The sequence below is a fragment of the Ranitomeya variabilis genome, chromosome 1 (genome assembly GCF_051348905.1).
Source record: "Ranitomeya variabilis isolate aRanVar5 chromosome 1, aRanVar5.hap1, whole genome shotgun sequence".
Taxonomy (NCBI): domain Eukaryota; kingdom Metazoa; phylum Chordata; class Amphibia; order Anura; family Dendrobatidae; genus Ranitomeya; species Ranitomeya variabilis.
The window spans coordinates 92,570,393-92,587,419 of record NC_135232.1 but is presented as its reverse complement, the minus strand read 5'-3'; the positions used below and the strand labels follow the sequence as shown (position 1 = coordinate 92,587,419).

General features: G+C 45.2%; 1 protein-coding gene across 1 annotated transcript; it reads left to right on the top strand.

Moving 5' to 3' along the window:
- The first annotated feature begins 3,487 nt into the window (after positions 1-3,487).
- HTR1A (5-hydroxytryptamine receptor 1A) lies at positions 3,488-6,328 on the top strand. Its single transcript, XM_077286066.1, has one exon. It carries the CDS (start codon positions 4,255-4,257, stop codon positions 5,485-5,487), a length of 1,233 nt encoding a protein of 410 aa, XP_077142181.1. The 5' UTR covers positions 3,488-4,254; the 3' UTR covers positions 5,488-6,328.
- Positions 6,329-17,027: the final 10,699 nt, after the last annotated feature.

The window sequence follows — 17,027 nt, the reverse complement described above, 5'->3', positions numbered from 1 at the left end:
TCAGTGTCGGTGGTGGCCGGAACTGCTGATCAGCGGGAGTGCCAGATATTGCACCCCTACCAATCAGACATTGATGACCTATCCTCAAGATAGGCCATCGATATTAAAGTAGTGGACGACCTATTTAATAACAACTAGCAGAGATTTTGAAAATAGGAAATGTCTATTAGAAGTTACAGAAACTGGAAAACCTATTAAAAATATCTAAACACCAAACCTACTTTGAGAAACAAATGACAGCAATCCTAGTCAATTAATCCCTTAGTCACTAATTAGGGACCATTGTTTATAATATGGTTTATGGCAGACCATTATGTTTGATAGAATATTAAACCAAAAGAAACATATTTGGACCAGAACAGCAGCTGTTCCAGATGAAATCTAATTACCGGGCTCTCAGAATAAGGCCAGGATCACACATACGTGAGCTACGGCCAAGTCTCGCAGGTGAAAACCTACCTGGCGCCGGCACTTGGGTGCGGAGCGTGCAGCTCCATGTATTGCTGTGCGGCTGTACGCTCCACTCAGGAGTGCCGGCGCCAGAGCTGGGTTTTCACCTGCGAGACTCGTCCGTATCTCGTGTATGTGTGATCCCGGCCTAAGAAAGTTGCTGCAGATGGATGGGGTGTGGCACTGCTGGAGTACAGGAATGTGGCACTGCTTCAGCATAATACTATGACACTGCTGGAGCACAGAAATGTGGATCTGATGGAGTGCTGGAGTGTGGCACTGCTGTACAACAGGAATGTGGCACTGCCTCAGCACAGGAATGTGGCACTGCTGCAGCACAGGAATGTGGCACTGCTGTACTACAGGAATGTGGCACTGCTGTACAACAGGAATGTGGCACTGCTGCAGCACAGGAATGTGGCACTGCTGTACAACAGGAATGTGGCACTGCCTCAGCACAGGAATGTGGCACTGCTGCAGCACAGGAATATGGCACTTGTGCAGCACAGAAATGTGGATCTGCTGGAGTACTGGAGTGTGGCACTGCTGCAGCACAGGAATGTGGCACTGCTGTACTACAGGAATGTGGCACTGCTGTACAACAGGAATATGGCACTGCTTGAAAACAGGAATGTCGCACTTCTGGAAAACAGGAATGTGGCTCTTCTGGAAAACAGGAATGTGGCACATCTGGAAAACAGGAATGTGGCACTGCTGGAAAACAGGAATGTGGCACTGCTGGAAAACAGGAATGTGGCACTGCCTCAGCACAGGAATGTGGCACTGCTGCAGCACAGGAATGTGGATCTGCTGGAAAACAGGAATGTGGCACTGCTGTACTACAGGAATGTGGCACTGCTGTACTACAGGAATGTGGCACTGCTGTACTACAGGAATGTGGCACTGCTGGAAAACAGGAATGTGGCACTTCTGGAAAACAGGAATGTGGCACTTCTGGAAAACAGGAATGTGGCACATCTGGAAAACAGGAATGTGGCACTGCTGGAAAACAGGAATGTGGCACTGCTGGAAAACAGGAATGTGGCACTTCTGGAGAACAGGAATGCGATGCTATTGGAACCTAGGAATGTGACAGTGCCATAGAGTGGAAATGTGGCACTGTCTCAGCACAGCAATGTAGCACTGCCTCAGTACAGAAATGTGGCACTACTCGAGCACATGTGAGTGGCAATGTGACACTGCCGGAGCACAGGAATGTAGCACTGCCCCAGTACAGTACTGTGGCATTATTGGAGCATATGAATGTGTCACTGCTGGAACATGGAAATGTGGCTATGTGGTACTGCTGGAACATGGGAATGTGACACTGCTGGAATACGGAAATGTGGTCATGTGGTACTGCTGGAACACGGGAATGTGTCTCTGCTAGGCACAGGTCTGTGACAGTGTTGGAGCACAGGAATGTGGCAATATGTCTCTGCTGCAGCACAGGAATGTGGCACTGCTGTACAACAGGAATGTGGCACTGCCTCAGCACAGGAATGTGGCACTGCTGCAGCACAGGAATGTGGCACTTGTGCAGCACAGAAATGTGGATCTGCTGGAGTACTGGAGTGTGGCACTGCTGCAGCACAGGAATGTGGCACTGCTGTACTACAGGAATGTGGCACTGCTGTACAACAGGAATATGGCACTGCTTGAAAACAGGAATGTGGCACTTCTGGAAAACAGGAATGTGGCACTTCTGGAAAACAGGAATGTGGCACATCTGGAAAACAGGAATGTGGCACTGCTGGAAAACAGGAATGTGGCACTGCCTCAGCACAGGAATGTGGCACTGCTGCAGCACAGGAATGTGGATCTGCTGGAAAACAGGAATGTGGCACTGCTGTACTACAGGAATGTGGCACTGCTGGAAAACAGGAATGTGGCACTGCTGTACTACAGGAATGTGGCACTGCTGGAAAACAGGAATGTGGCACTTCTGGAAAACAGGAATGTGGCACATCTGGAAAACAGGAATGTGGCACTGCTGGAAAACAGGAATGTGGCACTGCTGGAAAACAGGAATGTGGCACTGCTGTACTACAGGAATGTGGCACTTCTGGAGAACAGGAATGCGATGCTGTTCGAACCTAGGAATGTGACAGTGCCATAGAGTGGAAATGTGGCACTGTCTCAGCACAGCAATGTAGCACTGCCTCAGTACAGAAATGTGGCACTACTCGAGCACATGTGAGTGGCAATGTGACACTGCCGGAGCACAGGAATGTAGCACTGCCCCAGTACAGTATTGTGGCATTATTGGAGCATATGAATGTGTCACTGCTGGAACATGGAAATGTGGCCATGTGGTACTGCTGGAACACGGGAATGTGACACTGCTGGAATACGGAAATGTGGCCATGTGGTACTGCTGGAACACGGGAATGTGACACTGCTGGAATACGGAAATGTGGCCATGTGGTACTGCTGGAACATGGGAATGTGACACTGCTGGAATACGGAAATGTGGCCATGTGGTACTGCTGGAACACGGGAATGTGACACTGCTGGAATATGGAAATGTGGCCATGTGGTACTGCTGGAATACGGAAATGTGGCCATGTGGTACTGCTGGAACATGGCAATGTGTCTCTGCTAGGCACAGGTCTGTGACAGTGTTGGAGCACAGGAATGTGGCAATATGTCTCTGCTGGGGCACAGGATTATGACACTGCTATAGTATAGATTTGTGACACTGCTTGAGCACAGGAATATGGCTCTCTAGCAACAAAATCCACACTCCTTATGACGCAATCTCTGCTCTATTTATTTTGGACGAATTTATACTTAATATTAATCAGAGGAATGATCACAATTTACTATATCTTAGTGTTTCGCGGCCATAACATCCGCTAGTGGAACTGAAAGGGGAAGGCACATTTCAGTAAATATCTCGTCATATTTAATCCATCCTAATCCGAGTAAATAATGTTATGGAAACCTCAGATCTTGCATAATCTGCGTGCATGGTACATGCCAGCCGCCGCCGACCCGTCTTCTCGAGCTGGCCTGTAGATGGCGCCAAACTCCCTTCCAGGCAGCGCTGCTGTCCACGGTCCTGGATCGGAGCAGCGCTGAATATTACAAGCAGCAAGTGTCATCGGGAGCTGATATTTCGGAAGGGATATTAAATCGCAATTAGCGGGACCCGCAATCAGGATTGGGAATGAAGGATGCAGGCTAGGTATCCTGGAAACGAGCTGCCTGCCTTGTGGGTTGCAATAGATGCCAGCAGGAGCCAGTATTTGCTCTGTAGGATGATGTGCAATGTGGGAGTAAACTTTCTCCACGTTAGGAAGAGCTGCTGGTGATGTGCGGGCTCATACAAAGAGCGATCGTATGGGGAGAGGGAGCACACACCAGTGCAAAACTCCAGTGCCAATCTCCAGAGCTCCGCCTTGTGAAAGGAACTAAACTACAATCCCAGCACAGAGGGGAAGACTCCCACAGTAAGCTGGTGGAGTTCATCTAGTGGCAAGATAGGGACTGAAGCGCCTGTCATTCTTCTCCTGGGCGATGAGCTGCAGGAGCCTCTGGGAGAGGTGGCTGTGATCTGCAGACGGGGGTCCTGGAGTCCTGCGCCCCCTGGAAGCGCACACTGCCATTCCACTCTGCCCCAGTCGCCAATGATTCGCCGAACCAAGAAACGCCGATTGGAGTGGTACCCATCACCTCTGAAACTATGCCCGATCTGAAGAAGAAGAGCAGGAGTGGAGGAACCCTTCCACCCAAAGTGAATTAAGTCCTCAGCCTGGCCCTCCCTCGTTAGGACCACCAGGTCTTCTCCTCACCTTTGGGATGGATGCTTTTAATAACACTACCTCTTCGGACTACTCTTTGGAAAAGAGGAATGGTACTAAGTTTGAGGAGGTAGCCCTCAGCTACCAAATCGTCACTTCTCTCTTCTTGGGGACATTGATCCTATGTGCAATTTTTGGCAATGCCTGCGTGGTGGCAGCCATAGCTTTGGAGAGGAATCTTCAGACAGTGGCCAATTATCTCATAGGTTCTCTTGCAGTCACCGACCTGATGGTCTCAGTTTTGGTGTTACCCATGGCAGCACTATACCAAGTACTGAACAAGTGGACACTTGGACAGGTAACCTGCGACATTTTCATTTCTTTAGACGTTTTGTGTTGCACCTCTTCCATCCTTCACCTGTGCGCCATAGCTCTGGACAGATACTGGGCTATCACCGATCCAATAGACTATGTGAACAAGCGGACTCCTAGAAGGGCTGCTATTCTCATCAGTCTGACCTGGGCTATAGGCTTCTCGATATCTATCCCACCAATGCTGGGGTGGAGAACCCACGCAGACAGGTCTGATCCTGACGCCTGCAAAATCAGTGAAGACCCCGGTTACACCATCTACTCCACGTTTGGTGCGTTCTACATCCCTCTGATCCTCATGTTGATTCTGTATGGCAAGATCTTTAAAGCAGCCAGATTCAGAATAAGAAAAACAGTGAAAAAAACGGAAAAAAAGAAAGTGGCTGATACTTGTCTGTCTGCTTCCCCATCCATCATCCAGAGGAAAAGCAATGGGGAACCCAGCAAGAACTGGAAAAGAAGTGTGGAACCCAAGCCAAGCTCTTGTGTGAATGGGGCAGTGAGGCACGGGGAGGATGGAGCTGCCCTGGAGATCATTGAGGTCCACCAGTGTCCTAACTCTAAAGACCACCTGGCACTGCCAAACCACTCCAGCGACACTCCATCTCCTGCAGGAGACAAGAAGAACGACAAAAGCGCAGAAGCCAAAAGGAAGGTGGCACTAGCCAGGGAGAGGAAGACTGTCAAAACTTTAGGTATCATCATGGGCACCTTCATTTTCTGCTGGTTACCCTTCTTCATCGTTGCCCTGGTTTTGCCCTTTTGTGAATCCTGCCATATGCCACACTTGCTATACGACATTATAAACTGGCTAGGCTACTCAAACTCTCTCCTTAACCCCATTATCTACGCTTATTTTAATAAAGATTTCCAAAGTGCATTTAAGAAAATCATCAAGTGCAAATTCTGTAGGCAATGAGAAGAGATTTCTCTCCCCCTCCCCCCCTTCTGTTGCTTGCCTTGTTTCATTACCAAGCCCATCATTTTTTATTTTTTTTTTTCATTTTTTTTTTATTTGTGTCCTTGGAAGCCTTGATGAGATGCCCAACTAAGGGTTAATGGGCTCTGGCACTTGGGGTGGACCAAGGCTTCTATGTGTTGAACTAAATCAATCCTTGTTCAATGGCTGCCATTATTTCAATGTGAAATCTATAGACTGTATATAAATATATCTCGGATATTTTTTCATGGCCACTGATGGCAGTGGGGTAATTTTGAATTAGTCTTCTGAAACTATTTGCACAGAACAAGGGGCTGACAAACTGTTGGTTACTGTAACTCAATGTGAATTTCACCCAGCAGCTGAGTGTACAACGGTACCGATGGTACTGACACACAGCTGCCATTATGTAACAACTTTTCTTTTCGTTTTTTTTTTTCCAGTTTTTTTTTTTCTTTCCCACTCAGTTGCATTTTGAGAGGGGGTGATGGGGCTTTGTAGATCTTGTCTTGAAAGTCCCATCCCCCACCTCAGATTCTTCTAATAAATCATCCTATGCATAAACTGGACTGTCTATAATTCTTTTTGAATGAAATAAGATTGTCAAACAAAAACCAGAGAAACTCTAGAACAGTGAGTATTGTATGTAGACATGTAATTATGGCCTGAATGTACAGTATTAATTCGCAATATTCGCTGGTGATAATACAATTTCGCAAGTTTATTGCAAATAAACTTTGCCTTGCAGTGCAAAAAAAATAAAAATCTCATTTGTCTTGTGTATTAAACCCCCCAATGCAAAAAATGATGATATAAGGGGGGATTTCTGTAATGAAATGGTCACACTGAATGAGCAGTGTGTGGATTGTAACAACTACTGATGTAGCAGAGCTGAATTTACTTAACTGTTTAGGAATGAGGATGGCTTGCTTGTGCAGTGTAATCAGCAGTCCTATGTAAAAGCACATAATGGCAATCTGTCCCTCTGCGTTTGGAGACTATGGGAAGTGCAGGTTGTATACTTGGACAGTCTAAGCACATTAACCCCTTGTGACCTCTTTCTCACTGACTGTCCATGTTATCATAAATATGTATCTTTCTCTTATAAATAGCAGAAAAGATCAGAATCCTGACTCCCAAGTTTATTAATCTCTGATATTGCCCAATATTAGCAGGATGCCATGAAACATGCACAGTTCCTGACTACACAGGTTGTTGTTTTTCCTAGTAGTGAAGCTGGAGAGTGGGGTAAGTAGAAATGGAATCTGCCTCGTCTTAGGGCTTATTCCACACATCAGTGTCTGCTCAGTATTTTACATCAGTGTTTGTATGCCAAAACCAGGAGTGAAATTTGCAGAGAAAAAGTATAATAGAAAGATTGACACCTGTTCTGTGTTTTGGAGACACCTCTGGTTTTGGCATACAAATACTGATGAAATACTGATCCAAATACTGATGTGTGAATAAGGCCTTATGTTAGTGTTTTGCTTTGCTTTTAGGGTTACGTAATATGATCGTTAAATGAACCCGATGTTGCTTTCTGTCTTGCCTCTGCTGCTTTTATCTGGAAAATAGAGATGATCAATCTCATGTATAAATATGTAATGGGGACAGTCATGGAGTGACCCGGCTGTGCCGTCTGTAACCCTGGGAATGTGTAAGTGACTAGTTCACTTCATTTTCTGAACACAAAATGGAAGGCTATACAGTGGCCTCAGTGCATGATGTCATACATGATTTATTGTCGAGACTATGCATTAAGCATATAGTAACAAAAGTGGGTCAGTAATGCAGGAAGGGGGCAAGAAGAGGACAATTGTCATCTGCTACTCTATCAGGATTTTGTTCCATGCTTGCTGTGTTTCTATTCTTCTCCATCACTACTTCTTAGTAAGCTCTGACTAGAAATCAGATTTTTCTCATTTCTTTACTTTTATTTCCTGTTGCATACTGTATATAGCACCAACATACTTCGCAGCGCTGTACAGAAACTGCCATCACCCATGAGTCCTCGCAAGGTGCGTACACTCCGCTTTCCCCTATCTCAAACACTCACATAATAATGCAACTTTCATAGGGTGCCAATTAAACTCCAGTACATAACTAATGTGGGAGGAAAGCAGAGTATGCAGAGAAAACACACAGAAAAGAAAAGCAGAGTAATCAGAGAAAACACACAGAAAAGAAAAGCAGGGTACCCAGAGGTAGCCCACAGAAAAGGAAAGCAGAGTACTCAAAGGTAACACACAGAAAAGGAAAGCAGGGTACCTAGAGGTAGCCCACAGAAAAGGAAAGCAGAGTATCCAGAGGTAACACACAGAAAAGGAAAGCAGAGTACCCAGAGCTAGCCCAAAGAAAAGAAAAGCAGAGTACTCAGAGGTAACCCAGAGAAAAGGAAAGCAAAGTACTCAGAGTAAGCCCATAGAAAAGGAAAAGCAGAGTACCCAGAGGTAACCCAGAGAAAAAGTAAGCAGAGTACCCAGAGGTAACCCAGAGAAAAGAAAAGTGAAGTACTCAGAGATAACCCCATGAAAAGGAAAGCAGAGTACTAAGAGGTAACCCAGAGAAAAAGAAAGCAGAGTACCTATAGGTAGCTCACATAAAAGGAAAGCAGAGTACCCTGAGGTAGCCCACAGAAAAGGAAAGCAGAGTACGCAGAGGTAACACACAGGAAATGAAAGCAGAGAACCCAGAGGTAACCCACAGAAAAGCAGAGTACCCAGAGGTAGCCCACAGAGAAGGAATACAGATTACCTAGAGGTAGTCCACAGAAAAGGAAAGCAGAGTACCCAGAGGTAAACCGCAAAAAAGGAAAACAGAGTACCCAGATGTAGCTCACAGAAAAGGAAAGCAGGGTACCCAGAGGTAGCCCATAGAAAAGGAGAGCAGAGTACCCAGAGGTCGCCCACAGAAAAGGAAAAGCAGAGTAGCCAGAGGTAACCCAGAGTAAAGGAAAGCAGAGTACCCAGAGCTATCCCAAAGAAAAGGAAAGCAGATTATCCAGAGGTAACCCACAGAAAATGAAAGCAGAGTACCCAGAGGTAGACCACAGAGAAAAGGAAAGCAGAATAGCCAGAGGTAGCCCACAGAAAAGGAAAGCAGAGTATCCAGAGGTAACCCAGAGAAAAGGAAAGCAGAGTACCTAGAGGTAGACCACAGAAATGGAAAGCAGAGTACCCAGAGGTAACCCAGAGAAAAGTAAAGTGAAGTACTCAGAGATAACCCAGTGAAAAGGAAAGCAGAGTACTCAGAGGTAACTCAGAGAAAAAGAAAGCAGAGTACCTATAGGTAGCCCACAGAAAAGGAAAGCAGAGTACCCTGAGGTAGCCCACAGAAAAGGAAAGCAGAGTACCCAGAGGTAACCCAAAGAAAAATAAAACAGAGTACCCAGAGGTAAGCCAAAGAAAAGGAAAACAGAGTACCCAGAGGTAACCCAAAGAAAAGGAAAGCAAAGTACCCAGAGGTAACCGAAAGAAAAGGAAAGCAGAGTACCCTGAGGTAGCCCACAGAGAAGGAAAAGCAGAGTACCCAGAGGTAAACTAAAGAAAAGGAAAGCAGAGTACTCAGAGATAACCCTGAGAAAAGGAAAGCAGAGTACCTAGAGGTAACCCACAGAAAAGGAAAGTAGAGTACCCAGAGGTAGCCCACAGAAAAGGAAAGCAGAGTACCCAGAGGTAATCCACAGAAAAGGAAAGCAGAGTACCCAGAGGTAGCCCACAGAAAAAGAAAGCAGAGTACCCAGAAGTAAACCACAGAAAAGGAAAGCAGAGTTCTAGGGGTAACCCACAGAAAAGGAAAGCAAAGTACCCAGAGGTAGTCCACATAAAAAGAATGCAGAGTACCTAGAGGTAGCCCACAGAAAAGGAAAGCAAAGTACCCAGAGGTAGTCCACATAAAAAGAAAGCAGAGTACCTAGAGGTAGCCCACAGAAAAGGAAAGCAGTGTACCCAAAGGTAACCCACAGAAAAGAAAAGCAAAGTACCCAGAGGTAACCCACAGAAAAGGAAAGCAAAGTACACAGAGGTAACCCAGAGAAAAGGAAAGCAGAGTACCCAGAGGTAGCCCACATAAAAAAAGCAGAGTACCCAGAGGTAGACCACAGAAAATGAAAGCAGAATACCCAGAGGTAGCCCACAGAAATAGAAAGCAGAGTACCCAGAGGTAACCCACAGAAAAGGAAAGCAGAGTACCCAGAGGTAACCCACAGAAAAGGAAAGAAAAGTACCCAGAGGTAACCCAGAGAAAAAGAAAGCAGAGTACCCAGAGGTAGCCCACAGAAAAGGAAAGCAGAGTACCCAGAGGTAACCCACAGAAAAGGAAAGCAGAGTACCCAGAGATAACCCACGGAAAAGGAAAGAAAAGTACCCAGAGGTAACCCAGAGAAAAGGAAAGCAGAGTACCCAGAGGTAGCCCACATAAAAAGAAAGCAGAGTACCCAGAGGTAGACCACAGAAAAGGAAAGCAGAATACCCAGAGGTAGCCCACAGAAATAGAAAGCAGAGTACCCAGAGGTAACCCAGAGAAAAGGAAAGCAGTGTACCCTGAGGAGCCCACAGAAAAGGAAAGCAGAGTACCCAGAGGTAACCCACAGAAAAGGAAAACAGAGTACCCAGAGGTAACCCACAGAAAAGGAAAGCAGAGTACTCAAAGATAACCCAGAGAAAAGGAAAGCAGAGCATCCAGAGGTAAACCACAGAAAAAGACATCAGAGTACTCAAAGATAACCCAGAGAAAAGGAAAGCAGAGTATCCTGAGGTAGCCCACAGAAAAAGAAAGCAGAGTACTCAGAGGTAAACCACAGAAAAGGAAAGCAGAATACCCAGAGGTAACCCACAGAAAAGGAAAGCAGAGTACCTAGAGGTAACTCACAGAAAAGGAAAGCAAAGTACCCAGAGGTAACCCACAGAAAAGGAAAGTAGAGTACCCAGAGGTAACCCAGAGAAAAGGGAAGCAGAGATCTCAGAGGTAACCCACAGAAAAAGACAGCAGAATAACCAGAGATAACCCACATAAACGTAAGAATTCACACAAACTCTATAAATTATTTCCTTGATCATATTTGAACCAAGGACCCCAGAGCTGCATGCAATTCCCCCATATAGCATCTACAGTACTCCTTTGTCACCTGTGTCTTGCTATGGCGGTGGCCTGAACCTGAAATTATTTGCATAGGGTACCATTTCTTTAATTAATTGAGCTATGCAAATAGCGTAAAGCACATTGCACTACTTTATAAACATGGAACGTCAGATGTCTGGTTGGTGGCTGCTACCTCTTTATACGCTCTCTGTTATGTCTGGAGTTCGCCTACTCCATTATTTTTAGTTTGCCTTTCCTACATCCGCACCTTTTTCTCTATTTCTCTACAACTCCATCTTCTCTCTTTAATACGTGTTATTCTTCTACCTTCCAGGATCCACTTTGTCATTTATAGAACCTCATCTTCCTCTTCAACACTCTCATTTCTTTTTTCTCCACTTGACTGATTCCCATAGTCACCCAACTGTACAGAATTAATCTAGAGAAGTTGTTCCCCCTACCCCTACTTTTGAAAAAAACTGAAATGTTTCCTGCTGTCATTCTTCCCTCTCTTTCTAGAATGTAATCAATACTTTTCTTGTAAGTTGAAGGAACCAGGAGATTGTATAACTCATGTGAATCAATGATTGGTTTCCCTCCTTCCCCCCCACTTCGCTAAGCTACAATACAAGTAAAACTCGCCCCCACACGAGACTGAACAGTCCAAAAGACAGTAAAAGTCACTTAAGAAGAGGAGAAGGAAACATTTCAGCAGGGGAGTGATTTGTACATGGAGCGTGACATTTATGAATAGTGGAAAGTGTCACTTCTATGAGATGATGCTTCCATTGACATTGATGATTTTGGTTTTATTATGTGCTCAGTTGACTGTGAATACCTGAGTCTTCAGTTCCCTGATATAAACCACCCACGACTTTACATACATTACTTATCATTGTTTTTATATGTTTCACATCTCTATTTTATCAGGTTGCCAAATACGAGATGTATAGTAAATTGCATTAATATATGTAGTAATAGCATCATCAATACAATATATAAGAACTAAATCTAAACATTATAGGTAAAAAACGGGAATTTGGAGAAAGTGCTACAATCTATTACCTTCGCTTTGTTCTATAGCTTCAGTTCTAACCTTTTATCATAAGGATTTCATTTTAGATCTTATGTAACTGTTATATAGTGATCAGTTCTTACTGTAAGTCTTACATCCCTGTGACAATCTTACCCTGGCAACAGGAGAACGTACAGTAGTATATACAGAAACTAGACAGACATAGCAACAGCTAGTGCTGGCAGCAAAATGAGTCTACTTAATAAAAGCTGCAAAAAAGGGATTTTCTACAGATTTCAAGGGGATACACTGAAAAAAAGAAACAATGGAGGACGTGTATTTATGTAAATACCTATACATTGTATGTACTGTATGTGTAATATATGTAAACTGAAGGATATTTATTTTCTGTAACATAAACAAAATTAGGTTAAGAGTCAGCACAAAGTGACTGTTCAAACCAGGCGCTGGTGCTCGGTGCACCCTTGGTGTGGCCAAACAGTTCCCACCTTCTTGCTTTCAGTCTATCTCCATCTTACTTTTTCTTGATTGACAGCTCTGGCTTTATAGGAATCAGAAGAGTGCAGAGATAGATGGAAAAAATGTTGGTGGGAAGGGGAAATAAACAATATGGGCACACCAAGGATACTCTGAGCACCAGTGCTTGGTGTGTGCCGATAACTTACCTTTAAGTGGTCTTTAAATAAGGTGACAGTGTGACCCATTCTTAGGGCTCGTGCACACAGCCGCATAAATCGGACTGGTGCTATCCATCGTTTTGACAAAGAGCCCTAGTCCCCAAGTTATTCTATAAGGCCGTGATATTTTTCCTCACTCAGTGGTCTGCATGTACAAATTTCATCCGATTACTGGATCACACTTGGTTATTCGTGTCAATGAGTCTATGCAGAAAAAGATGATGTTTCCAGCTCCTTAGAATATCTGTGTCTTTATTAAACCATATTAAAAATGATACAAGTGGTCCAGTGCTCCTCTAAAAGTTTAACACCAGGGAAATGAGTGACTCGTTTCGATCTGATGCATTCCTTGTAAAAAAGTCTGCACTCTGATGACATCCAAGTGCACTCCGATTTTCACTGACATTACTTTATTCTCCACATCTAAGAAAATTGGATCACACTCTCATCATACTCTGATCAAAGTTGTCACGGGTTTGCGGCAACACAGAGGAGCCAGAAGACTGTAGCATCTGATTTTTTTTCTACTTCTGCACTGGTTAGAAGCACTTCACCTTCACATTAAACGATGTAAATTTGTTTTGGCAGTGCAGGGGTTAATCTGCTCAGTTGAGATCTCCTGGAGCATTAAGGCTCTCAGCTGTTCACCGATAGCCACTCCCATCTCCTATATAATCAGGGCCCTGGCAAGCACTAATTGTCAGAGTTAGCTTATGCTGCATGGCTGGAGGTTGTTGTTGGTTATTAGTAGAGAAGGCATTTGGATTTAGCTTTGACTGTCTGTTCCTAGGTTTTGAGTGTGTGATAACTCCACTTCTTCTCCTACTTTGGTCTAACCCCATCTTCCACTCAGGGCCGGCATCAGGGGCAGGCAGACCAGGCAGCTGCCAAGGGCCACCGCTCCTCCAGGGGCCCCTAGCCAGTGGCATGCCACTAAGGGGCCCCTGAGTAATTATGGGCCCTGACTGGGTGAGATATGCCAGCAGCGTGTCTCACCTAGTCCGGGCATCCCACTTTGCATCCGCTCATCGGCTGCATGGCAGGGGGTGTAACTAGACAGTTACATTCGGGGCCTGAGCCCTGGATCAAAAGCTTGATGCTCCAAACCTCCTGAGGGCAGGATCTTCCATAGCAGCCAGAAACAGCAGCCCTGCCTTTCCTGACTCCTCTTCTGCACCCAGGAGCACAACACATGGAAGCTCCACGCAGGAGAGGAGCTGCACAAGAGCCAGGAGCAGGTGCAGGGCTGCACTCGCTGCTCTGCTCCGCTGCTGCACTCGCTGCTCTGCTCCACTGCTGTTGCTGCACTCACTGCTCTGCTCCACTACTGCTGTTGCACTCACTGCTCCACTGCTGCACTCACTGCTCCGCTGCTGCACTCACTGCTCTGCTGCTGCACTCACTGCTCTGCTGCTGCACTCACTGCTCTGGCTGCTGCAATCTTCAGACAGTGCAGAATCCGCCCACTCCCCTGAGCCTCCTGCAGAGCAGACTGCTGCCTCCAGGACGAAGAAGCCTCCTCTCTGCTGCCCAAAGGTTTGTTCTTACAACAGCATGAGGGATAGGAATTCTTCTGCACTCTATAGCACTATTGCTTTTTACCAGCCACACAGCAATTATCGCACCGCACCTCCTGCCTTTCCAGCACAGCTAGTAGTCGGCAAACAGGAGGAGAGGGGAGCAGTCTGCTCTGCACAGAGCGGCACATGGAGAACTGAGGGTCCTGTGCTCCCCACTGCATTGCATGAGACTGAGGATGCAGGATGCCCAGTCCTCTGCACAGTGTACACAGGTATAATATACGCACAGTACATGTGATGGGTATGTCTACTAAATGTGCTGTGTGCACTGCAATTCCTATGTGTGTGCGTTTGTGTATATATAATTTGAATTTATGTGGGTGAAATAGTCTGTGTATGGCTATATGCACACAGCTATATGCACACATTAAGTGTTTGCTGCATTTCTGCTTCAAAAACGTCTTGTGGCAGGAAATATAAAATACGGTTTTACTTGCTTTTCATTCCCACATTGCATTGGATAGTGTGAAAAACAATGAAAGTATTGACATGATGCAGATTTTAAACTGCTTCAAATCTGCAAGGCACAACTAAGCAACGTGCATGAGACTTCACGAATCTTATTCACTTAGTTGGTACTATGAAAAGCTGCAGTCTTTGCTGCAAAAAACACAGGGAATACTTAAAGAACCACTGTAGCTTTTTTTGTCATTGTTGGAGTTGTGCTTTAAAGCTAAGTCCCCTGTCTGAGTCTCACCTTGTTGCATCTTCATGTATTATCACCAACCCTCCAGTCTGTCTCCAGCTGTTTGTGGCTTGCAGTATATGTCCTCTCTGTGTGGTATTAATCAGTCACTATGTGGTGGTAATATGTGGTCTGGTCATGGTGTGGAGGCATTTGTCCCTTGTATGTGGTTTTATTCTGTCACTGTGGTGGTAATATGTGATCTGGTCATGTTGTGACGGTACTTGTTCCCTATATGTGGTATTACTTGGTCAGTATGTTGTAATATGTGATTTGGTCATGGTGAGGCAGCGTTTGTCCCTTGTATGTGGTATTATTCCGTCACTACATGCTGGTAATATGTGGTCTGTCAAGGTGTGGGGGGGCTGCACTATACTGTATGTGTGTTTGTGGAAGAGGCAGAATTATACCGTGTGTGTGTGGACTTCATTATACTCTGAGGAGGCTTCATTATACTCTGAGGGGGCTTCTTTATACTATGAGGGGGCTTCATTATACTGTGTGTGTGGGGCTGCATTATACTCTGAGGGGGGCTGCATTATACTCTGAGGGGGCTGCATTATACTCTGAGGGGGCACAGAATGAGGGTGGATTCAGAAGCGAAGTCAAGGTACTTGTCTTCACCATCAGAAGTAATCTGGGGAACAGGGCGAGCTATCGCACCCCTAGCATTAGGGACATGGAAGGAGCCACTGGTCCCGGGAAGGAGCCACTGGTCCCGGGACACCCAACCACAGAATCTTATAGATGCCTCTCAATTACTAATCTGTGGGCTTGATGTCACCTGAAAGGGCAAGTGGGAACAGCCGAACAAAGTGGGCATCTAATAGATATGTCTTTTCTGGGCAGCTGCGGGCTGCTATTTTTAGGCTGGGGGGGCCAAAATCCATGGCCCCTTAACAGCCAGAGAATACCAGCCCCCAGCTGTGAGCTTTAGCAAGGCTGGTTGTAAAAAATGGGGGAGACCCCATGCCGTTTTTTTAAATTATTTAAATAATTAAAAGCGTGAGGGCCCCTCTATTCTTGATAACCAACCTTGCTGAAGCTGACAGCTGAGGGTTGCAGCCCCCAACTGTGAGTTTTGTCTGGTTATCAAAAATTGGGGGAACCCACGCTGTATTTTAAAAAAAAATTATTTATAGCACAGGAGCGGCAGATAAATACTCCCATCCGCTGCTCCTGTTCTCACTTTAATTAGCGGTAGCAGGTGTCAGATGATGGGATCAGTTGTCCCATCAGCTGACACCAGTGACCGGAGGTAAACTTTATACCTCTGATGATTTCCCCGCCGATCAGAAGCGGTGTTTGCCGTGCTATCATGCGTATGACAGTGTGTCAAACACGGTATTGTTTGGCCCCCAATTCAAGAGAATGGGGTTTGGGTCCGCTCTACTGGATGACAAGCTGTATGGACGCATCATGCAGCCTGCCATCTAAATGTAGCGGAGCCGAGTGTGAAGTCACATCAGGCTGTCCTTGACTTTTTGTGCAGCAAATATACTGCAAGAAAAGTCAACGTGCGTATTTGCAGCGTTTTATCACCATCCATTCAAGTCAATGGGTGAAAAACGATGCAAAAACGTTGAAAGAAGTGACATGCCCTATGTCAAGAAAACGCTGTAAAGCACAAAATCCTGATGACAAAAAAAACAATTTGTGTGTATGAGATTTCTGAAATCTCATAGGCTTTGCTGGTACTGTAAAAAGCAGTTGAAAATTAGCACAAAAAAACTCGGCAAAAACTCACTGTGTGAACATACCCTAAGTCTAAGTAGGGTCAGAGCGGGGCAACATGGGCTTACATTGTAATAGCGACTTCCGGCTCACGAATAAAACCCAGTGTGAGCCAAAAAGTTAGAATCACCATCATCGCCATCTTCTGTCTCATCAGAAGAGGAGCATAGAGGCGCTGGATACCATCCCGGGATGATGATGATTGGTGAGTATATAAACACACTGTTGCTTCACTACGCTAACATTTAGAAAAGTAAAAAATGATTGAGAGCGTTTCTTTAACAAACTCCCCATCCTAGTTATAAAAAGCAAATATATAATAGTTATAACATAAATATAGAAATTACGGGAACCCTCCAAACTGGTGGCGAATGAATGAAAGCTATAGAAAAATACCAAGTGCTCCCTCATTGGAGATTCCTCTAACTTCCTCATCAGTCAGCAGCGTTAGTGGGGTTGGAGTTTTTTCATCCCCTTGGTGGACAGAGGTCCTATTCATAGTTGGTGTGTCTACGTGTGTCAGTGTCTCCGGTGCGTGAGAAAACTGTCACTGCACATACCGGAGGCCCTGACGTGTGAAACCGACCTAAAAGTGAGGTCATTCTCCGCAGTGACATAGTTGGCCACATATGTAATGTAAGCTGTTTATGCAGGGATTAGAGATAATAGAATGGCTATATACTCTAATTTACCAGATTGTGCACATTTTTACTAAAAATATAATTTAT

What these genes read in the sequence shown, in the direction of transcription:
- HTR1A (XM_077286066.1), top strand. Translation starts at nt 4,255, where the DNA reads ATGGATGCTTTTAATAACACTACCTCTTCGGACTACTCTTTGGAAAAG.